This window comes from Mustela nigripes, chromosome 3 (assembly GCF_022355385.1).
Source record: "Mustela nigripes isolate SB6536 chromosome 3, MUSNIG.SB6536, whole genome shotgun sequence".
Taxonomy (NCBI): Eukaryota; Metazoa; Chordata; class Mammalia; order Carnivora; family Mustelidae; genus Mustela; species Mustela nigripes.
In genome coordinates this window covers 138398251-138422944 of record NC_081559.1, presented here as the reverse complement: position 1 = coordinate 138422944, position 24694 = coordinate 138398251, and the positions used below count along the sequence as shown (strand labels likewise).

At 36.4% G+C, this 24694-nt stretch overlaps 1 protein-coding gene across 10 annotated transcripts in view; it reads left to right on the top strand.

Annotated features, from left to right (window-relative positions):
- STAU2 (staufen double-stranded RNA binding protein 2) overlaps positions 1-24694 on the top strand; it is a 324604-nt gene that overhangs the window by 4770 nt on the left and 295140 nt on the right. For 8 of the 10 annotated variants that reach the window (XM_059394724.1, XM_059394721.1, XM_059394723.1 and 5 more), the window contains exon 2: positions 5354-5419. The exons of 1 other annotated variant lie outside the window; for it this stretch is intronic. In XM_059394724.1, coding sequence (XP_059250707.1) covers positions 5402-5419 — 18 coding nt within the window. In that variant the 5' untranslated portion in view covers positions 5354-5401. Of the gene's footprint in view, positions 1-5353; positions 5420-24694 lie in introns of those variants that run through there. One more of the 10 variants, XM_059394730.1, reaches the window with a different exon arrangement.

Here is a 24694-nt window from a genome sequence, read left to right as displayed (position 1 = left end):
ATGCGGGACTCGATCCCAGGACCCTGAGATCATGACCTGAGCCGAAGGCAGCGGCTTAACCCACTGAGCCACCCAGGCGCCCTGTTTTTGATTTTTATATTGTCAAACAAGACATTTAAGTGAGGATTACCTGTCAGTTGTGGGATGGGTGCTGATATAAAAATTTATAGATAAATTAATAATGCCAATTTATGAAGCAGTGTTTAATTGTTGAGGATTTTATAGATTGAATTTTGTACAGCTTTCAACTTACCACCTGAGCAAAATGTAATAATAAATGCAGCAAATTATGTTAGCAGTACATTTTAGATACACGTTGGACCTCCAGTTCTTCATGAGCAACAAATATGTTACAGTTAGTAGTGCCCTCTCTCCATAAACTGCCCTGCCTGTTTTCATTTAGTAGCTTAGAATCTGGAACTGCCTGTCCTAATGTGCCTGACTGGATATCACTGTAGGGCATTTTTCAGACATGTGAATAGGTTTCTCTAAAAGTACTTAGCTGTAATTGGAATGAACTATAGCTGGAAACTTTTTTGACAGAAGAAGGAGAGGTGGATTTTATGATATCATGGGCAGTATAAAACTGTTCTGCATTTTATTGATATTTTATCAAGTTGTTTTAAATTTAGGACAGTAGATCTGGCATGTCTGTAAAGGAGAAAGGAGGTGTTAAAGACATGCTACTTGGCATTCTGAATTGTCCATAGTGTGGTTGCAAATTATAATTTTTGTATTGATGTAAATGTAATAAAATTTGTTGGTAAAAAAGGAGGAACTTCAGAAGATTGTCCAGTTACCTCACAGAGTGCTATTATAGACATTCTTTCATGTTTTAATTTATACAGATCTTTATAATTGTAAAAGAGATGCTTACAGAATACTTAAAGTTGTATGGTCAATTTTAAGCAAATAGGTGCTTTTATTTTTATTTCTTCTTACAACTACCTTTTGTATACTGGAAGATTAGAACTTTAAAAAATGTACTCTTGTATCTTACTGTGCTTACTTCTTGGAATCAGCCACTAGTGTTACAGATTCTGATATTGAAGAACACCTGTATATTTATTGCAGTGTTACTTAAAATGGCCAAATTATGGAAGCAATCTAAGGGTCTATCAACAGATGAATGGATAAAGAAGATGTGGTATATTTATACAGTGGACTATTATTCAACCATGAACAAAATCTTGCCATTTGTAATAACATGGATGAATCTAGAGAATACAGTGCTAAGTGAAATAAGCCAGTCAGAGAAAGACAGATACTGTATGATTTCACTCATACATGGAATTTAAGAACCAAAACAGTTGAACAAAGGAAGAAAAAAGAGACAAACCAAAAAACAGACTCTTACCTGTAGAAAACAAGGGGGTGGGTGGATGAAATAGTGAAGAGGATTAAGAGAACACTTATGAGCACTGAGTGATGTATAGAATTGCTGGACTACTGTATTGTATGCCTGAAACTAATATAATGCTGTATGTTACTTACATTGGAATTAAACCCAAAAAACTCTAAAGTTGAAGAAACACAAGTCTGTAGATAAGCATTTGTTATATTTAGAGGCTTACATTAATTGATACAAAATAGGACTTTTCAGATTTTGTGAGTGCTTACTAAATAATGTTAAATTCTAGAAAGTAAGGGATACTAAGTCACTGAGATGCTTTTAGTGGTTTATTCACATTTTAACTTCCAAATGAATGTTTTTCAGTTAAAAAAATGAATATTGGTTGAGTATGTATTTTTAGTTATAGCTAGTATATTTTAGTACCATTTGACTACTCCTACACTTTAGTGATTTCATCTTTTGAGTAAAATGTAAATGTTTAAGTTTCTTTTTTTCTTTTTTTTCTTTTTTTTTTTAATTTATTTAGTCAGAGAGAGAGAGCGAGAGCGAGCACAGGCAGACAGAGTGGCAGGCAGAGTCAGAGGGAGAAGCAGGCTCCCCGTGGAGCAAGGAGCCCGATGTGGGACTCGATCCCAGGACGCCGGGATCATGACCCGAGCCGAAGGCAGCTGCTTAACCAACTGAGCCACCCAGGCGTCCCAATGTTTAAGTTTCATAATTTATCATTTACAAGTTCTAATGTAACTCATTTGCTTATGTTAAATAGGGAATTAATTTTTTTGACCTACATAGATATGTTAATTAATGCCTAAAGCACCATAGGATTATAGAAATTTAGAGTGAATGGGAATGTCTTATTTATTGTTGTATAACAAACTATCCCAGAAAGTAAAGGCTTAAACATTTATTATCTCAGTTTCTGTGGCTTAGAAATACGGGTGCAGCTTATCTGGTGCTTGTGGATCAAGGTCTTTTTTGGGTTTGCAGTAAGCTATTACTGGGACTGTGTTCTCATCTGAGAGTTTGACTGGGGGAAGATTTGCTTCCAAGCTCAATCATACAGCTCTTGGCAAGATTCATTTGCTTGGGGGTATTGGATTGAAGGACTCACTTTCTTTTGGGCTATTGGCCAAAGGCCACTCTTAGCCATGTGGGCCTGTCCAAAGGGCACCACACAATATGGCAGCTAGTTTCCTTCAGAGCAAACAGGGGAGAGAATGAGAGCATGAAACACCCAAGATGGAAGTTGTGATCTTTCTGAAACCCAGTATTGTGAGTGGTATCTCATTATTTCTGTTGTATTCTATTTGCTAGAGGCTGCCTCCCACAATGATCTTAGTTTACTTTTCACAGACTTATTAAGAAAGAAAGAAAGAGGACTCAAAGACACACAGAGTAATTTACCAAGGCTCAAAAGGTAATCTCCTGAAGAGCTTGGACTAAGATTCAAATTAAGTGATCCTCAGGCCTTGTGCCATTTCTATAGCATATGATTCTTTTGCAAAATATAAAATTGTTACAGATGGTGATATAAATATATATATATATATTTCTGTTATAAGATATAGGACATATTTCATATAATATATAATATATTCACATATAATTTTATATAAAATATTTAATATATAAAACCTATAAAATACAAATAAATATATAAATAAAACAAATATATAAAAAATGAAATATATATAATATAAATATATAATATAATAAAATATAAATAAAAAAGAAAATATATAAAATGAAATATATAAATATATTTTATATTTTATATTATAATATATAAAATACAAATATGAGTATAAAATAATATAAATAAAAAATATAAAATATATATGGAAAAGTTTCCAGTTCATTTTTAATTGATTCATTTGTCATCTTGAGAAAGTGGTAGCCATATGTGTATATGTATGTGAATCTCTCTGTGTGTGTATGTGTCTGTGTATTAAGAATCTCTGCTTCTAATAGGAAGTTTAATATTAAAGTTTCATAGCATAAAATTTTCTACCCAAGTGGTTGGATTTAGCTCTTTTGCTGCCTATCGAGACTGTGGTGTTGCTATTTAGATAATTTTGGGGGGGAATCTATACATAATTTATTTTTCTTTATCTTATTTTTTTTAGTAGGCTCTGTGTCCAGTGTGGAGCTTGACTCACAATCCCAAGATTGAGAGTTGCATGCTTTACTGACTATGCCAGCCAGGCACCCACATAAAATATTTTATTTATTTATTTACTTACTTATATATATTTTTTAAGATTTTATTTATTTATTGGACACACAGAGAGAGATCATAAGTAGGCAGAGAGGCAGGCAGAGAGAGAGAAAGGAGGAAGCAGGCCCCCTGCTGAGCAGAGCCTGATGTGGGGCTCAATCCCAGGACCCTGAGATCATGAGCTGAAGGCAGAGGCTTAACCCACTGAGCCACCCAGGCGCCGCTATTTACTTATTTTTTTTTTTTTAAAGATTTTTTTCTTTATTTTTCTGACAGAGATCACAAGTAGGCAAAGAGGCAGGCAGAGAGAGAGGAGGAAGCAGGCTCCCTGCAAAGCAGAGAGCCCAATGCGGGGCTCGATCCCAGGACCCTGGGATCATGACCTGAGCCAAAGGCAGAGGCCTAATCCACCGAGCCACCCAGGCACCCCTTATTTACTTACTTTTTATTTTTATTTTTAATTTTAATTTTTATTTATTATTTTTTTAAAAGATTTTATTTATTTACTTGACAGACAGAGATCACAAGTAGACAGAGAAGCAGGCAGAGAGAGAGAGAGGAGGAAGCAGGCTCCCCGTGGAGCAGAGAGCCCAATGGGGGCCTCGATCCCAGGACGCTGGGATCATGACCTGAGCGGAAGGCAGAGGCTTTAACCCACTGAGCCACCCAGGCGCCCCCCCCACTTTCAATCTAAGGACATAGGCAGATTGAAAGCAAAGGATGGAAAAACATATAACTTGTAAACAACATAAGAAGATGCTATATTAATATACCAATATCAGAAAATTAAGGATTAGAGATAATTCTGCCTTTGGCTCAGGTCATGATCCCAGGGTCTTGCGATCAAGCCCCACATCAGGCTCCCTGCTCAGCGGGAAGCCTGCTTCCTCCTTGTTCTCTGCCTGCCTCTCTGCCTACTGTGATCTCTGCCTGTCAAATAAATGAATAAAATCTTAAAAAAAAAAAAAAGAATCCATGATTTATTTGTTCATTTATAGATTTGGGTTTTCTCCCTTTATTTGGTATCTGTTTTTAAATTAAGTGTAGAGGAGATTTACCACGTGAAAAGAAATACAGCCATGGTGGGGAGATCTGAACTAGAAGGAAACAAATCCAAATATACCAATGGGATGTATCAGGACAGTGATTTCTTTTTCTGAAAATTTTATGTGAAATTTTTTATGTGTGCTCTTTTTATAGTGATGATAAACAAAACCACAAACAGGAATAAAATCCAGCTGGGTAATCTTAACTATGTACTCTTCCATACCACCTAGAGGAGTTATGTGTAGGCTTAATTTAGCTTATAGAGTTTGGAAACAAAACTGTTTAAAACCTTACTAGAGAAAGGGAACTGTATATTAAATATTAATCTGAAATTTTTAGATTATTTTTAATAGCTTCACTTTCACTAGAATTGTCTTAGAATTGTAAAACCAGAAGAGACATTCTTCAACCTAGATCTGCACTGTCCACTCTGATAGCCAGTAGTCTCATAGGGTTATTTAAATTTAAATTAACATTAAAGAAAAGTTTTAAAAAATGTAAAGATTTACTTTCTTGGTTGCATTAGCCACATTTCAGATGTTGAATAGCCCTTTGTGGCTAGTGGCTACCGGATTAAACAGTGCAAATAGAAAACACGTTTATCATCATAGAAGTTCTGTGTTGATCTAGGTCTCCTCCGTTTTATATTTGACTTTGATCAACATGTATTTAAAGTGCTAATCATTGAGATCACCAACTAAGTTGAACTTTATTTCTTCATTTTCATTTTCCAGTTTTTGGAGCCGTGAGGGATACAGCAGTTTGGTCAATATTGTTTTAACATGCTTCAAATAAATCAGGTGAGTTTGTGTTAAGGCATGTCCTACTTAATATGGTACTTGGGCCATACATTGTGGAACATGTTAACCCAGCTTTTCTGTAACCATGTTGCTGACCACTGCTTAACAGAGCGATTACATATTATATATTCATTCCAGGAGACTGTGCAGGACAGGTTGTTTAAGGATTATAGTAATAGTTCTGAAAGTTGTTAACTTTTGAGTATGCAGAGAGCACAAGGTATGTCTGGTCTTTTTGATGTTACATCCCTCCAGGACTTGGTGTATTCAGCATGTTTACAGTTGTAATCTAGTTTCAGTAGGTGGCAGTTTTGCAGACCGAAAGAATTTCTAGTGACAAATCTTGTGAAGCAGTTATATCAGTGTGTTAAAAGAAGTTTCTTTTCTAGGGCACTGGAAAAGGTTAGAAGGAAGTGCCTTGCTAAATAAACTTTAGCATACAATGTCTTAGACTCACTGAAAAAAGTATTTTCCTTAGGTCATACTGTTTCTCCAAGAACTTTATGTATTTAATCTTATCCTTTCTGGACAAATAGGGCATTGTATTATAATATTAGAAAATACTTTGTTTTATTTCAGATTTTATAAATTGAGAGAGAAGTAAGTAATGTGATTGTAAGGAGTAATGACTCTTGTGTGTGCATGATTTGAGGAAGTAATACACGCCTGGCCCTACCTGTTCAGTTCACCTTGCCTACGTAGTACACTCTAGTGACTGTGCATCATACACCATCTCTAAACCAATGACTCCTAAGTTCATACTTAGTCTGTGTTCTAGACCCATGTAGCAGTTCCCAACTGATCTCTTAACTTGGGTGTCTTTATACATCTCAGAATTAACAGAGTCCCAGGAAACAATCTAAATGCTTCCAATCTAAATATTTCAGTTTCTGGATTGGCAAAGTCATTCTAGCTGTAGGGTCTTTGCATAGATTACCTCTGCCTGGGCCTCTTTTTCCCTCTCCTGTGTTTGGCTCACTTGACTCCCAGTCCTACTATTTGCTCTCATAGTACCCTGCCCTTAATGACATTCTGACATTTCCAGTTATATTCAACTGTGTAATTGTTTACTTAACATCTCTGTTCCTTATTAGACCATGTGCTCCATAAAGGTAGTGACTTTGTTTTTTAATCTCCCCAGGTCCTAGAATAGTTCTGGTTGTGTATGGTTTTTTATATATTTGCTGAGTAAGTGGATGGATGGTGCTAAGGTTGTCACTAAAGCAAGGAGATCTCCATTCTTTTCAACAATAATCACACAATTGTGTTGTCAGTTTAGGTATCATATGCTTGCTTTATCAGATGCTATTAACATAAAATCTCTTTCTTATGCAAAGTTGTTCTTTGATTTTCTCCCTGTACTAGAAAATTTTCTTGTGCAATAAATACTACTTTCATCAAAGATATTACAAATGTAGTTTAAAGGAATCTTAAAGCTGTGCTATGCTTAGTGCTTTTTGTACTTTCATAGTTGTAGTCAAATCCCATTGGATCCGTTGAGGGAGCTTTATGAGATGTGACTTGCAAACTGTGTTGTAGGTTTGTGTTGATGCTAAATGTATGGATAACCTGCTGTTAATTATACAGGTGCAATCAGAATAATTTGTTTCATATTCTACCATAGAGAGGTGGAAAGAATATTCATTTTATGCCATCAGCATCATTGAAAATTATAGATTAGTCCTAATGAAGAGTTACTGTCTGTGCTACTGGTCATGTTGAATGAGGCCTTACAAACAATTTTAGGCAGCATAGGGCCTAAACTATGTGTGTGCAGGGCCACACATAGTTCCCTGTGCTTTGGCTAGAAATCGTACACTGTGCTTACAGGTATATATGCTTGGCTTGTAACATACATGTTACTCACCTCAGGATTCCATCTTATTATCAACTAAGTTTTATCCCCCGAGATGTTCAAGTCTGAGGGGAAAGATTAATCTATTTTGGAATAGAAATTCTAGAGACTTTCTCTTCAGCCAAACTTAAAGTCGCATTGAATTCTTAAACTTAGGAATGATTGATGTTTTATCATTTTTGTGATGACTGCTTTCCCATTAGAGTGTAGGCTTTCAAGATAAATGTGAAAAGGCATTAAAAGGTGATTGAAGATGACACTTACCTTAAAGCAGTTGAGGTTTTTACTGTGTGATTTTTAACACTGTCATTTGGATTAGTACTATATTTTTGAGAGGTCTTTTTGTTTGTTGTTTTAAGATGCCTAAATAGTACTAATAGAGTCTTCCATGTGTATTCCCAGAACTACTTAAAAACAAGGCTGTTGAAATATTTTACTTGCTATTAATTCTGTCTGACATGATTATTATCAGGGAACATGGAAATGTTTCATGTTCTATTAATAGAAATGGCACTTCTACCTTTAAATTGTACTTTTCATTTTTACTTTAGCTTTTTAAAAATGTGTGCTGTCCATGTGCTACTCATGTAGAAAAATTAAGTAGTAGAGATAAGGAAAAAAAATCAGAAATAATTCCATTGTTCTTTTACAGAGATAATCACTGCTAACATTTTGGGGTGTATACTTTTAGATATTTTTTTCTATGCAGTTATATTTTTATGTGAATATATGTTACTTTAAAGAATTGGGATTATATAATATTCTGAAGTGACTTAATGATAATTTGTAGTTTGGAATTACTAAAATTTGTTTAATCAAACCCTTATTATTGCACAGATTTTATATTATAGTTAGTGCCACAGTAATTTTTTTCTTTTTTTTTTTTTTTACATATAACTATGTTCCTTTGGCCATTATTTTCTTATAAGTAATTATTAGAAATGGAAGCACTGGTCAAATGGGTATGCAAATTTTAAAGATATTTGATGCTAAAATACCAAAAATATAAAATTATATCTATTAGAATAATTCTATTAGACACATCTTCAGTATTTCAAAATGATATTTTAATTTGCTTTTTATGATTTGCTTCTCTTTGTTGTTCTTTTGTGTTTTGTCTTTTTGTGAATTGTTTACATGTGTTTACTGGTAACTTTTCCTTTTTATTTGTAAATAAAATTTTTTGGATTATACCCCCTTGACAGTTTTCTGAGCTAGTATTTATAATCATTATATTTTGCATTCATTATTCAACAAATAACTAGTGGGAACCTATGTTTCCAGGGTACTATATTAAGTAGGAGCTTGGTATATTGTGGACCTTTCTCCCTGGTGATTAATTTAAACTTCCAGGGAAAGGAAATCCATTTTAACATTAAGCAGTAGCAAACATAAGTTAAGAAGGCATGTGTGCCATGAAATAATATCTTTAAATGAATGACTGAAATAAGACAAAGTTTTTGGGATTCGTTGATGAGGCAGACCTGACAGGGCATGTGTTCTACCTGGTTTAAGGGGAAGTCTGTATTAGGCAGCTGTAGCATTGGGAGAGACCAGCAGGAGGGGATTAACAGACGTTTCAGTAGTCTGATGGTTTCTTTGAAAGAGTATTTGTTGGGAACGTGGGAGCTAAGAGAAATCTTTAAGACCTGACTCAAGTGGAATGGGAGGACAGGCAGGACAAAACAGTGTTTCAGTGCCAGAAGGGTAGGAGAACTCTATAGGACAAGAGGGAGCGAGGTGTTATGTAGGAAGAATAATGGTGTATCAAGACATACTGTAAAGCATAAAGCTAGGGTAGGATTATCAAGAAACTAAGACCTAGAATTTAAGAGATAGTTATACCTGTCTCACAGGTTTATTGTGAGGAGTGAATTGAACTAATAACTGAGGCAAAATGCTTAACATTGGCCCTGGCACTATTGCTATTGCTATTGCTATTAGTATTGCTGTTGTTATTGCTGTCTGGCTCTGCAGATTGATGAGAAAGGATGGCAGACACTTAAGTTAATCATTAGAGTAGAGTAGTTGTTGGGGCAATGAAAAGCACTTGGACGTTTTTTCAAGTCCAGGTTTGCCATAAGTACTCTCCTCTTTCTTGCCATAGGCATGAAGAACTCTATTCTTTTCTCTTAAAAGCTGCTGCTACTTACTCTTAGTTATTTTTATCTCCCAAGTCTGGCTGTGGAGTAGAATCTACAATCTGCCAATCTCTCTTGAAGCCATAGGATGCAGTCTATAGTTTGAGGATTTAAAAAGATAACATAAGGAGTTTAAACTATGTAAGAAGGACTTTGGCTTTCTGCTGTGTTGACCTAACAGGATTTTTCCTCTGTGTGGCCCACTTCCAAGATGGCCCTAATGATCCCTGCTTCCTGACATTTATACCATTGTATAATCCTCTCACACATAGCCAATAGAATGTGGTGGAAGTGATGGATCATTTCCAAGGATAGGTTATAAAAGACATTGTGGCTTTTTGCTTCTTCTCTGTCCCTTTGGGCTCCCCTCCCCTCTCCACACTCCACCTCTTGCTCATTCAGAGTAGTTAGCTGTCATGTTGTGAATAGCTCCGTAGAGAGACCCATGTGGTGAGAAATTTAGGCCAACAGCTAACAAGGAACTGAGGCCTATAGCCAAGAGTGTGTGACTGAGTCTTCTTGGAAGCAGATCTTCCAGCCCTTGTCAAGTTTTCAGCTGTAAACTCTGGCCTATCAACATCTTGACTGCAACCTCATGAGATATCCTGAGCCAGAGCCACCCAACTAAGCTGCCGGTTGATTGCTGAATCTCAGAAACTGTGTGAAAAAAATAAATGCTTGTTTTTTAAGATGCTAAGTTGGGGGTAATTTGTTATAATATAATATACCTTTCCTCCTTAAAACAACCTTAGAACATACAAATATGTAAACAGTGATTTTAAGACATTGGATGGCAGGTGGCATCAGACTGATCCCTGAGGGAATGGAAACACATGAGGTAAGCCCTTCTATTATACCAGTTTACAGTAGAGCCTAAAGGTTGTGTATAGGCTGCAGTGAAAGGAGGAGGATCTAAAACAGAGCTCACTTTTGTTGAGATTAGGAAACAAAGATAAGTGTTTGGGAAGGCCAAGATGGTTAGAATCACAGGGCAGATTGCCAGAAAGAAGAGACTTGAGGGAAAAGGGGTGAGTATATGGGTAAGTAAAAAAATACACTCAAGCATGAAAACATTCTGGAGATCTGTAGGAGGTGCTTCTCGAGTTTTTGGCTGAGTTCTGATCTGTAGATGCATGACAAGGCCTACTCAAAGTCAGGGGATGAACTACTGGAAAGGAGTAAGAAATCAATTTCCAGAATTTATACAAGGCATTAATAGTTTGTGTCTAAATTATCCAGAGTCTAAAGACCTTGTAATACATGAGGCATTGGGAAGAGTCCTCAGAAGGCTTCAAATGATCCCAGGTAATTAACTGTGCACCAGAATAAAGTCAGCATTAGAGGAATGCAGCACAATTGAGAATTCAACAATAAAATTTATGGTTTTAATCATTCATTCAAAAATTGCAATGCTTGTTTCACTTGAGTAAGGGATATAATGTCTAGACAGATCAGTAAGGGAATAGAGGACTTGAACAGCATTATAAGCCAGTTAGACTTAATAGACATACACAAAACACCCAGTAAGAGCAGAATACACATTTTTTTCAAGTGCACATGAGATCCTACAAAGGATAGTCCATCTGTTAGATCACAAAAAGCTCAGTACATTTTAAATAACTGAAATCATAAAAGTATCTTCAGTCACAGTGGAATGGAGCTGGACGTCAATAAGAATACTGGAAAACTCACAAATTTGTAGAAATTAAACAATACACTCATAAATAACCAGTGGGTCAAAGAAGCAATCACAGGGAAAATTAGAAAATAATTACAGGGCGCCTGGGTGGCTCAGTGGGCTGAGCCACTGCCTTTGGCTCAGGTCATGATCTCAGGATCCTGGGATTGAGCCCTGCATAAGGTTCTCTGCTCAGCAGGGAGCCTGCTTCCTCTTCTCTCTCTGCCTGCCTCTCTGCCTATTTGCGATCTCTCTCTGTCAAATAAATAAATAAAATCTTAAAAAAAAATTAATTACAGACTAATGAAAACACAGCATACCATGACATAATGAGATAGAGCAAAAGCAGTGCTCAGAGAGAAATTTACAGTAGTAAATACCTATTTTTTTTTTTTTTTAAGATTTTATTTATTTGACAGACAGAGATCACAAGTAGGCAGAGAAGCAGGCAGAGAGAGGAGGAAGCAGGTTCCCTCCTGAGTAGAGAGCCTGATGCGGGGCTCGATCCCAGAACCCTGGGATCATGACCTGAAGTGAAGGCAGAGGCTTAACCCACCGAGCCACCCAGGCGCCCCAGTAAATACCTATGTTTAAAAAGAAGAACTCAGAAGAACTGAAATCCAATTTTTCACCTTATGGAAACTAGGAAAAAAGGAGCAAATTAAACCCAAAGTGAGTCAAAGAAAGGAAATAATGATTAAAGTGCAGATAAGTGAAATAGAGTATGGGAAACAATATTGAGAATCAGCAAAACTAAAAGTTGGTCCTTTGGGGTGCCTGGGTGGCTCAGTGGGTTAAAGCCTCTGCCTTCAGCTCAGGTCATGATCTCAGGGTCCCGGGATCGAGCCCCACATCGGGCTCTCTGCTCAGCGGGGAGCCTGCTTCCTCCTCTCTCTGCCTGCCTCTCTGCCTGCTTGTGATCTCTCTCTTTCTGTCAAATAAATAAGTAAAATATTAAAAAAAAAAAAAAAAGTTGGTCCTTTGAGAGGATCAACAAAATTGACAGACTTTTACCTAGACCAACAAAGGGGAAAAAAAAAAGCAAAGACATATAATTAAAATCAGAAATGAATATGGAGATACTGCTGTTGACGTTAAGTAAAAATGGTTATAAGAGAATACTATAACAGCTGTGTATCAGCAGATCAGATAGCCTGCATTAAATGGACAAATTCCTAGAAACACAGATTACCAAAACTGACTCAAGAAGCAATAGAAAATATGAACTGATCTATAACCAAACAGATGCAATTAGTAATAAAAATTAAAAATCCCTCCCAAACAAAGTCCAGGGCCAGATGCCATTACTGGTGAATTCTACCAAACATTTAAAAGAATTAGGGCACCTGGGTGGCTCAGTGGGTTAAGCTGCTGCCTTCGGCTCGGGTCGTGATCTCGGGGTCCTGGGATTGAGTCCTGCATTGGGCTCTCTGCTCAGCGGGGAGCCTGCTTCCTCCTCTCTCTCTCTCTCCTTGCCTCTCTGCCTACTTGTGATCTCTCTCTGTCAAATAAATAAATAAAATCTTAAAAAAAAAAAAAGAATTAACACAAATTCCTCTCAGACTCTTCCCAAAAATAATAGAACAGAGAATACTTCCTAACTCCATGAGACCAGCATTACTCTGAAACCAAAGCCAGACACCATGAGAAACAATACAAAAACTACAGATTGATAGTCCTTATGAGTATAGCTGCAAAAATCCTCAACCAAACACAAATAACACACTGAATCCAACAGTTTGTTTGTTTATTTATTTATTCATTAAGGTTTTATTTATTTATTTGACAGAGAGAGAGACAGCAATACAGAGAACACAAGCAGGAGGAGTGAGAGTGGGAAAGGTAGGCTTCCCGCTGAGGAGGGAGCCTGATGCGGGGCTTGATCCCAGGACCCTGGAATTATGACCTGAGCCGAAGGCAGGTACCTAATGACTGAGCCACTTAGGTGCCCCGGAATCCAGCAGTATATTTAAATGGTAATACACCATGGCCAAGTGGAATTTATCCTGGTGGGAAGCCAGGGCAGTTCAACATAGGAAAATCAGTCAGTGTAATACACTGCATTAATAGGATGAAGGGAAACAAGCAAATATCAGCAGTTAATATGGAAGACTTTTGACAAACTATAACACCTGTTTATAATAGAAACACTCTAGAACTAGGAAGAGAAGGCAAATTCTTCAATATGATAAAGGGATTTATGAAATAGCCACAGCTAAATGAAAACTTTTCCGTATGGTCAGGAACAAGACAAGCATGCCTATTTTCTTTTACTTTCCTTCCTTCCTTCTTTCTTGATTTTATTTATTTGAGAGAATGAGTGAGAGAGCACAAGCTGGGGAGGAGCAGAAGTAGACTCCCCACTGAGCAGAGACTTGATGTGGGGCTCAATCCTGGGACCCTGGGATCATGACATGAGCCAAAGGCAGATGCTTAACCAACTAAGCCATCCAGGTGCCCGAAGGGGACTTATTTTCACACAGCTATTCAACATTGTGGTAGGACTTACAATCAGAGAAGTTAGGCAAGGGAAAGAAAATATCCAAATTAGGAAGGCAGAAGTAAAGTTATTCCTATTTGTAGACAACATGATCCCATATATAGAAAACTCCAAATAATCCACAAAAACCCACTATAATTAACATATAAATTCAGAAATTTAGTTACAGACCAACACACAAAATAAAATTGTTTTTCATTATACCAGTGGTGAACAGTCTGAAAAGGAAACTAAGAAAATTGTTCCATTTAATATTGTCCAGAAGCATAAGGAGTTGAAAGATTTGTACACTGAAAACAATGAAATGTTGTTGAGAAAAATTAAAGAAGACAAATAAATGGAAACACATTCTGTATTTATAGACTAGAAGAATTAATATTGTTGAGTTGACAATACTATGTAAAACAAGGCAGAAATTAAATGAGATCTTTATCAGAATTCTCGTGACCTTTTTGGAGAACTGGAAAAGCAGATTCTTAAATTCATATGAAATTGCAGTGGTCTCAAATAGCGAAAACTCTCTTCTTGAAAATGAATAGAACTGGAGGACTCATATTTCCCCATTTCAAAACATTATAAAGCTACAGTAGTCAAAACAGTGTGGTACTGACATAAGGATAGACATATAAACCAGAGGAGAGACATAAACTAATATAAAAATGATATTACTGTATAGGACATATTATATCTATCTATCTATCTATCTACAAATGATCTTTGACAAGAATGGCATGAGCACTCAGTATAAGAAAATGTAATTTTCTTTTTAAGATTTTATTTACTTATTTGACAGAGACAGCAAGAGAGGGATCACAAGCAGGGGGAAGAGGGAGAGGGAGAAGCAGGCTTTCTGCTGAGTAGGGAGCCCAAAGTGGGGTTCCATCCCAGGAGCCTGGGATCATGACCTGAGCCAAAGGCAGACGCCTAACTGACTGAGCCACCCAGGCGCCCGGAAAGATTATCACTTAACAAATAGTTTTGGGACAACTAGATACCACATGCAAAAGGATAAACTTGGATCCTTACCTCACACCACATGAAACTGTTAACTCCAAATGGATCAATGACCTAAATTTAAGAACGAAAACCCTGACAACTCAACAACAAAACTACAAACAGCCCAACTGAAAAATGGGCAAAGGACTTGAATTGACAATTCTCTAATGAAGATAAACAAAGGCCAATGTGCATATGCTTTTTAAAAATTTTTAAAAATTTAATTCTTTTTATATTTAAGACTTTTAAAAATTTGAGAGAAAGAGCACTCTCTTTCACTAGATGGGTTTAACAGCAGACTGAATGAGCTGAATATTGGATCAGTGAGCTGATGATTAGCTGATGACAAAGCAATGAAACTCATTAGACTCAGTAGTGAAAAGAAAAAAGAATTTTTAAAAAATGAATATAATTTAAGGGATCCTTGGGAAAGCATCAGGTGGGATAACATTCATTTTATATGGGTTCTAGAAAGAAAAAAATATAAATATATATTCAAAGTAGGGGATCAGGAGTACCTGCCTGGCCCAGTCATTTAAGCATCCTGCTATTGCTTTTGGCTCAGGTCATGTTCTCAGGGTTGTGAGATTGAGGTACCCACATCAGGCTTGGTTTGGAGCCTGCTTGAGATTCTCTCTTTCTCTTTTTACCTGTCCCTACCCAAAAAAAAAAAAAAAAAAAGGATCAATCACTTATAAAAGCAAGTATGAAGCTTAAGAAAAGTCAAAAATAGTAAAGATAACTAAAACTATGATAGTTAAGGACTGCATAAAATGATGGAGAATGTGACATCAAAAATAAGGGCAGGGCTGAAGAAAGTATGTTTTGGAGTGTGCTCAAATGTAATTGCTATCAACTCAAAGCAGCCCATTCTGTATGGTAAGTTATGTAAGTTATGTATAAATCTCATGGTAACCATAAAGCAAAAATTTGCAACAAATACACAAAAAAGGGAATCTGAACATAATATTAAAGAAAGCCATCAAACCAAAGGAAAGAAAAGAAGAAAGGACCAGAGGAACTATGAAGACAGCCAGAAAACAATGAATAAAATGGAAATAAGTACGTACTTATAAATAATTACTGTAATTATAAATGGACTAAACTCTCCAATCAAAAGACACAGTAGCTGAATGGATTTAAAACAAAAAACAAAAAAACCTATCTATGCTGTCTGTGAGAATCTCACTTCAGGTTTAAGAACATACACAGACTAAAAATGAAGGGATGGAGAAAACGATTCCATGCAAACAGGAATGAAAAGAAACCTGGAGGGGTGCCTGGCTGGCTCAGTTGGTGGAGCATGTGAGTGAGGGTCATGAGGTGAAGCCCCATGTTGAGTGTAGAGATTATTAAAAAAGAAAAAAAAAAAGAAAACAGAAAAGAAAGCTATTATAGCTATACTCTGCAAACAAAAAAGACTTCAAAATAAAAATTGTAACAGTAGACAAGGAAGGGCATTACATAATGATAAAGGAGTCAATCCAACAAGAAGACATGGCTTTAATAAATATGTATGCATCCAACATAGGAACATCAAGACATACAAAACAAATACTAACTGACCGAAATGGAGGAATTGATAGCAATACAATAATAGTAGGGGAGTTTAACACCCCACTTCCATCAATGAATAGATCATCCAGACAGAAAATTAATAAGGAAACATCATCCTTAAATGATACCAGATGGACTTAATATATTCAGAACATTCCATTCAAAAGCAACAATATACATTATTCTCAAGTACACACGGTGTATTGTCTAGGGTAGATAACATGTTAGGCCACCAATTAAGCCTCAATAAATTTAAAAAGATTGAAATTCTGTTGAGCAGATTTTTCTGATCATAATGGTATGAAACTAGAAATCAATTACAAGAAAACTTGAAAAACCATGAAAATGGGGAGGTTAAATGACATGCAACTCAAAATATTTGTCATTGAAGATAGCAAAGAAATACTGAGAGATAAATGAAAATAGAACTCTGGCATATCGGGGTGCCTGGGTGGCTCAGTGGGTTATGCCACTGCCTTTGGCTCAGGTCATGATCTCAGGGTCCTGGGATCGAGTTCCACATCGGGCTCTCTGCTCAGCAGGGGGCCTGCTTCCCTTCCTCTCTCTCTGCCTGCTTCTCTGCCTACTTGTGATCTCTCTCTGTCAAATAAATAAATAAAATCTTTAAAAAAAATAAAAAAAGAACTTTGGCATATCAAAATCTTTGGGATACAATGAGAGCAATTCTGAGAGAGAATATTATAGTAATACAGGACTGCCCCCAGAAACAAGAAAAATCTCCCAACAATCTGACTTTACCCTGAAGGAGATAGAAAAAAAGAACAAACGAAGCTCAGAATTAATAACAGAAAAGAAATAATAGAGATCAGAGCAGAAATAATTGAAGTAGAGACTGAGAAACAATAAAAAAAAAATAAAGCTAAGAGCTGGTTCTTTGAAAAGATAAAGTTGACAAACTTTATGTTAAACTAGCCAAGAAAACAGTGAAAGTTTTAATAATCAGAATCAGAAATTGAAAGAGGAGAAAGTACAACTGACACCATAGTGCAAAGGATCATAGGAGACCACCAAGAATTATATGCTAACAAATTGTACAACCTAGAGGAAATGGATAAATGCCTAGGAACATACAGTCATCTAGGACAGAGTCATGAAGAAATAGAAAATATGAATGAACCAGTTACTACAAAGGAGATTGATAAGTAATCAAAAACCTCTCAACAAGCAAAAGTCCAAGACCAGATAGGTTCACTGGTGATTTCTATCAAACATTCAGAAAGACTTAATACCTATCTTTTTTCAAAGTCTTCCAAAATCATAAAGAGGGAATACTTCCAAACTCATTGTATGAGGCTGGCATTACCCTGGTAGCAAACCAGACAAGGACTGCACCTAAAATTAAAAAAAAAAAAAAAAAAATTACAGGACAGTATCATTAATGAATATTGATGCAAAAATTCTTTTTTGGGGAGCATCTATTTTTTAATTAATTATTTTTGTTAACATGTAATGTATTATTTGCCCCAGGGTACAGGCCTGTGAATTGTCAGACTTACACACTTCACAGCACTCACATCACATACCCTCCCCAGTGTCCATAACCCAGCCACCCTCTCCACATCCACCTCCCCCCAGCAACTCTCAGTTTGTTTTGTGAGATAAGTGTCTCTTATGGTTTGTCTCCCTCCCGATCCCATCTTACTTAATTTTCTCCTTCCCTAACCCCCAACACCCCAACTCTGCTTCTCAAATTCCTTCTATCAGGGAGATCATATGATAACTGTCTTTCTCTGATTGACTTATTTTGCTCAGCACAATACCCTCTAGTTCCATCCATATCGATGCAAATGGCAAGATTTCATTTCTTTTGATGGCTGCATAGTATTCCATTGTATAAATATACCACATCTTCTTTGTCCATTCATCTGTTGATGGACATCTAGGTTCTTTCCATAGTTTGGCTATTGTGGACATTGCTGCTATAAACATAGGGGTGCACATGCCCCTTCAGATCACTCCATTTGTATCTTTAGGGTAAATACCCAGTAGTGTGATTGCTGGGTCGTAGGGTAGCTCTATTTTCAACATTATGAGGAACCTCCAGACTTTTCCAGAGGGGCTGCACCAGCTTGCGTTCCCACCAACAGTGTAGTAGGGTTCCCCTTTCTCTGATTGATGCAAAAATTCTTAACAAAATATTAGGAAACTAAATTCAGTAGTATATTAAAAGGATAATAAACCATGAACAAGTGACATTTATTTGAGATGCAAGGATGTTTCAACATCCACAAATCAACCAACATGATATAGCACATTAACAAAATGAAATAAGAGTTGTATGATCTTCTTTAGAGATGGAGAAAAAGCATTTGACAAATATCAACACATATTTTTGATAAATACTCTCAGTGAAGTGGGTGCAGAGGGAGTGTACCTCAACATAACAAAGGCCATATATAGTAAACCCACAGTTAACAACATACTCAGTGGCAAGAGCTAAAAGTTTTTCCTCTAAGATTAGGAACGAGAAAAAGTTACCCCTCTTACCACTTTTGTTCAACATAGTGTTGGAAATCATAGCCACAGCACTTGGTAGGAAAAAGAAATAAAAAGGCATCCAGATTTGAAAGGAAGAAGTAAAACTGTCACCACCTTAAGATGACATGATGCTATATATAGAAAACCTGAAAGACTTCACCAAAACCTGTTACAGCTAATAAATGAATTCAGTAAATTAATGGGATACAAAATCAACATATAGAAGTCTGTGAGTATCTATAATGAGTTATCAGAAAGAGTAATTAAGAAAGCATATTATATATTATAATTATATTATATTAATATTATAATTATATATAAAATATAAAATATATGTTACATATTATATATAGTTATATTAATATTATAAATTTTAATAAAAAATATAAAATTTATAATTTTATTAAAAAAATGAAGTACCTAAGAATAAATTTAACCAAGGAGTTTAAGATTTATACATTGAAAACTAAGACACCATGAAAGAAATAGAAGAGGACACAAATGTAAATAAATACCATGCTCATGGATTGGAAGAACTGGTATTTAAATGTCCATACCACCCAAAGCAATCTGCAGATTCAGTACAATCCCTGTCAAAATTCAAATGCCATTTTTGACAAAGCTAGACCAAATAATTCTGAAATTTAAATGGAACCACAGCCTCACCAATACTTCTTTTTTTCTTTTCCTCTTATTTTCTTTTTTCGTTTCTTCCCCCCTTTTTTTCTGTTGGTTAATGGTCATTCTAATGCAGTGAGGTGGTATTTCGTTGTGGTTTTGATTTGTATTTTTGTGATGATTAGTGATGTTAAGTATCTTTTCGTATGCTTGTTGGTCATTTATGTATCATCTTTGAAGAAATGTCTATTCAAGTTCCTTGCCCATTTTAAAATTGGGATTTATGTTGTTATTGAGATGTAAGAGCTCTTTATGTATTTCTGGATTTCAGTCCCTTGTCCAGGTATATGATTTGCAATGGAAACAACTATTTTTTTGGGGGGGGGTTAAGATTGTATTTATTTGTGAGAGAGAGAGAGAGAAGAGAGCATGCATAGAAGCAGGGGGAGCAGAAGGCAGAGGGAGAAGCAGGCTCCCTGCTGAGCAAGGAGCCTGATGCAGAACTCAATCCCAGGACTCTGGGATCATGACCTGAGCTGAAGGTAGACACTTAACCAACTGAGCCACTCAGGCATCCCTGGAAACAACTTTTGAGAAGCAAAGTCAGAGAATTTATTTTCAGCAGACATGTACTGCAAGAAATCTTAAAGGAAGTTATTTAGGCAAATGGAAAATACTAACAGGTGGAAATTTGGATCTGTGAAAAGGAATGAAGAGTGGAAGAAATGATAAAATATGAGGTAAATATAAAAAATATTTTCTTCATTTTTAAACTTTTCAAGAGATATTTAAAGCAAAGATAATAACAATGAATTGGTGGCTTACAGCATACGTGGAAATAGATTGACTGATGTCAAAAATAAAATGTCAATAATAAATTTTGATGTCAATAATAAAATTTTGACTGATGTCAAAAATAAAGGATATTTTCTTCATTTTTAAACTTTTCAAAAGATTTTTAAAGCAAAGATAATAGCAATGAATTGGTGGCTTTTAGCATTCGTGGAAATAGATTGACTAATGTCAGTAGCATAAAGAATGGTACAGGAGAAAGGGAAATACAGTATCGTTAGGTGCCTATACTTGTACACAAAGTGGTACAATATTTATTTGAGTGTAGGCTTTGTATAATTTAGAGCAAATGCTTAATAAAAAAAAAAGAAAAATAACTTATAAGTCTATGGGGGAGATGAAATTAAATATTAAGAACTAACCAATCCATAAGAATGTAGGCAAAGCACAATGAGATACCATCTCACACCAGTCAGAATGGCTAAAATTAACAAGTCAGGAAATGACAGGTGCTGGCGAGGATGTGGAGAAAGGGGAACCCTCCTGCACTGTTGGTGGGAATGTAAGCTGGTGCAACCACTCTGGAAAACAGCGTGGAGGTTCCTCAAAAAGCTGAAAATAGAGCTACCCTATGACCCAGTGATTGCACTACTGGGTATATACTCTAAAGATATAAACGTGGTGCTCCGAAGGGGCACATGCACCCGAATGTTTATAGCAGCAGTGTTCACAATAGCCAAACTATGGAAAGAACCTAGATGTCTATCAACAGATGAATGGATAAAGAAGATGTGAGATACACACACACAACACACACACACACACACACACACACAATGGAATACTATACAGCCATCAAAAGAAATAAAATCTTGCCATTTGCGATGACGTGGATGGAACTAGAGGGTATTATGCTTAGCGAAATAAGTCAATCAGAAAGAGACAACTATCATATGATCTCCCTGATATGAGGAAGAGGAGATGCAACATGGGGGCTTGGGGGGTAGGAAAAGAAAAAATGAAAGAAGATGGGATCGGGAGGGAGACAAGCCGTAATGACTCGTTCTCACAAAACAGTCTGAGGGTTGCTGTGGGGAAGGGGGTCAGGAGAGGGTCATGGCGTTATGGACATTGAGGAGGGTATGTGATATGGTGAGTGCTGTGAAATGTGTAAACCTGGCGATTCACAGACCTATACCCCTGGGGATAAGAATATATTATATGTTTATAAAAACATTTAAAAATTAATAAAAAACAAACAAAAAAAAGATTGTAGGCAAAGAAGAAAAGAAGAATAAATAAGAGGTGGGACAGGGCACCTGGGTGGCTCAGGTAGTTGGGCATCTGCCTTTCTGCTTGGGTCACGATCCTGGCATCCTGGGATTGACCCCTGCATGTGGCTCCTGGCTCAGTGGAGAGTCTGCTTCTCCCTCTCCCTCTGCTTTTTCCCCTGCTCATGTTTTCTCTCTCTTTGTATATCTTGGTCTCAAATAAATTGAAATCCTTTAAAAAATTGTTTTAAAAAAGAGTTGGGACAAAAATAGCAAAATAGTGGATATAAATCTTCCCTTTTAGATAATTAAATGAAATATAAATGGTCTAAACAATCTAGTTAAAAAGTAAAGATACTCAGATTGGCTAGAAAAGTAATACTCAAATATATGATGTCAAGAAACTTATTTGGAATATAAAGGTAAAAATAGACTAAAAGTACAAGGATGGTCTGCATCTGACTCAGATGTAGTAACAGAGACTATATATTTATAATCACGAAACAGTCCCCTGCTTCACAAAACAGAGTACTCCAAACAGTAGTTTTTTTTTTTTTTAATTTAATTAATTTATTTGACAGACACAGATCACAAATAGGCAGAGAGAGGGAGAGAGGAGGAAGCAGTCTCCCCGCTGAGCAGAGAGCCCGATGCGAGGCTCGATCCCCTTGGGACCATGACCTGATCTGAAGGCAGAGGCTTTAACCTATTGAGGCACCCAGACGCCCCTCCAAACAGTAGTTCTGAAGACATTGCTTATGAAGCAGTGATGATCAATGATCCCTGAATGGTGAGAAACAAATGAGGAGAGCCCTATAATCGCCCCAACCTACTGTATTGAGAGACTTACCAGGATGTGGCACAGGCAGTGAGAACTGAGGTGTGGAGTTTGGCATATTCCCCTAGTTGAGGAGATGTTGCTCTGAAATTGATTCACAAATTATAAAAGCAAGAAAACAAAGTATTTCCAGGTCACTTCACTGCATCCTAGAATAAAGTTCAGGAAGATATCTAGGAGTGGGAAATACCAGCATACAGCAAGTTCAGATTCATAGTGCATGTCATTCAGTTAATGATGCCCAAATATGCACAGTACCCAAAAAACATGACCCATAATGGAAATAATCAATCATAGGGATACAGATTTGGCACAGATGGTAGAATTAGCAGAGGATGTTAAATCTCTTTGTTGTAATTATATTCCATACGTTCAGAGAGTTAGAAATGTATAAGATGCAAAAAGATCCATATTAGACTTTTAAAGAGGAAAACTACATCTGGACAAAAAATACACTAGGTAAGATAAATGACAGATTAGACATTGCAGGAAAAAGATTAATGAATTTGAAGGCATAGCAGTAGAAACCGTCCAGTAGAAACACATGGAGAAGAAAGAGGGAGAAAACGTTAATTAACTGTAGGATACCTTCAAACAAATATATAAATAATTAAATTTCCTTAAGGAGACGTGTTACATAAATACATATTTCCACAAACAGTGGCCCCAAACTTTCTAAATATGATTCATTAAGATGAAACCATGAACCAAAATTTTCCGATTAAGTTTTATTAAGATGAAACTCGGGGCACCTGGGTGGCTCATTTGTTAAGCGACTGCCTTTGGCTCAGGTCATGAGCCCAGGGTTCTGGGATCGAGCTCCATATTGGGCTCCCTACTCCATGGGAAGCCTGCTTTTCCCTCTCCCACTCCTTCTGCTTGTGTTCCCTCTTTTGCTGTCTCTCTGTGAAATAAATAAATAAAATCTTAAAAAAAAAAAAAAAAAGAAGATGAAGTCGTAAGGAATTTCAATGAGCTACCAAGTATAAGAAATATAAAGGAAACTACACCAAGGTCTATCATATGAAATTACCAAATACAAGTAATAAAAATAAAATCTTATAAGCAGTTAGAGAAAAAAAAATGACATGATTAAGTTTTGTGCATAGGAATAAAGGTAAAGATGACATTAGATTTCTTGTCAGAAATAATATAAACAAGAGAACAGTGGACTAGCGTCTCTAAAGTATTGCCAGATGAAAAAATAATCTCCTTAGAATTCTATATCTGGCAAAAAAATATGTTTTGGAAATCAAGATGAAAAAAGTCATTTTCAGATACAGAAAAGCTGAAGAAATTCAGTGCTAACTCCACTGTCCCTTCCTCCTACTTCAGGAAAGTTTTAGTCTGTCGAAAGTTTTAGTCTGTCCTTTAGACAGCAGGAAAATGATGCTAGTTGAATAAAAAACAAACCCACAAGAAATGATGATTACTTGGGTAAATATGTAGAATTTTATTCTCATTTAATTTAATCTCTTCAAAATATAATTGTTTAGAGTCAACGTTCATAAGGTACTGTATGGTTTATAGCATACATAAAAGTAAAATGCATAACAGTAGCTTAAAGGCCAATGGAAAAATGGAAGTGTATTATGAGACTCCTATGTTCTATGTTAGGTGGTATTATATCTCTTAAAGGCAGACTGTGATAAATTAAAGATATATATTGTAAACTATGAAGCAGCCACCAAAATGGGAAAACAAAGAGTCATATGTAATATGTGAAGAAAAGTAGGTAGGATTTGACCATACCAAACAATCCAACAGAAGTCGACAACATGAAAAGGGAAAGAAGGTGAGCTGGGACAAATATAAATAGCAAGATATGTTTTAATGAGCAAGATGAAATGTTTTAATGAGTAGCCCCATTATAAATATAAATATAAAAAAAATAATATTCTGAGATGCCTGGGTGGCTCAGTGGGTTAAAGCCTCTGCCTTCGGCTCAGGTCATGATCCCAGGGTCCTGGGATCGAGCCCCGCATTGGGCTCTTTCCTCCGCGGAGAGCCTGCTTCCTCCTCTCTCTGCCTGCCTCTCTGCCTACTTGTGATCTGTCTGTCAAATAAATAAATAAATAAAATCTTTAAAAAAAAATAATATTCTAAACACCCCATTTATTTATTTATTTATTTGACAGAGATTTCAAGTAGGCAGAGAGGCAGTCAGGAGGAAGCAGGCTCCCTGCTGAGCAGAGACCCCCGTTGTGGGGCACGATCCTAGGACCCTGGGATCATGACCTGAGCCGAAGGCGGAGGCTTTAACCCACTGAGCCATCCAGGCGCCCTGAACACCCCAATTTAAAGGCCAAAATTGAATCAAAACCAAAATCCAACTGTATACTTGCCTACAAGAAGCACTTTAAAAAAAAAATTATTTCAGTGTTCCAAATTCATTGTTTATGCATCACACCCAGTGCTCCATGCAATACGTGCCCTCCTTAGTATCCACAACCAGGCTCACCCAACCCCCCACTCCTCTCCCTTCCAAAACCCTCCATATGTTTCTCAGAGTCCACGGTCTCTCATGGTT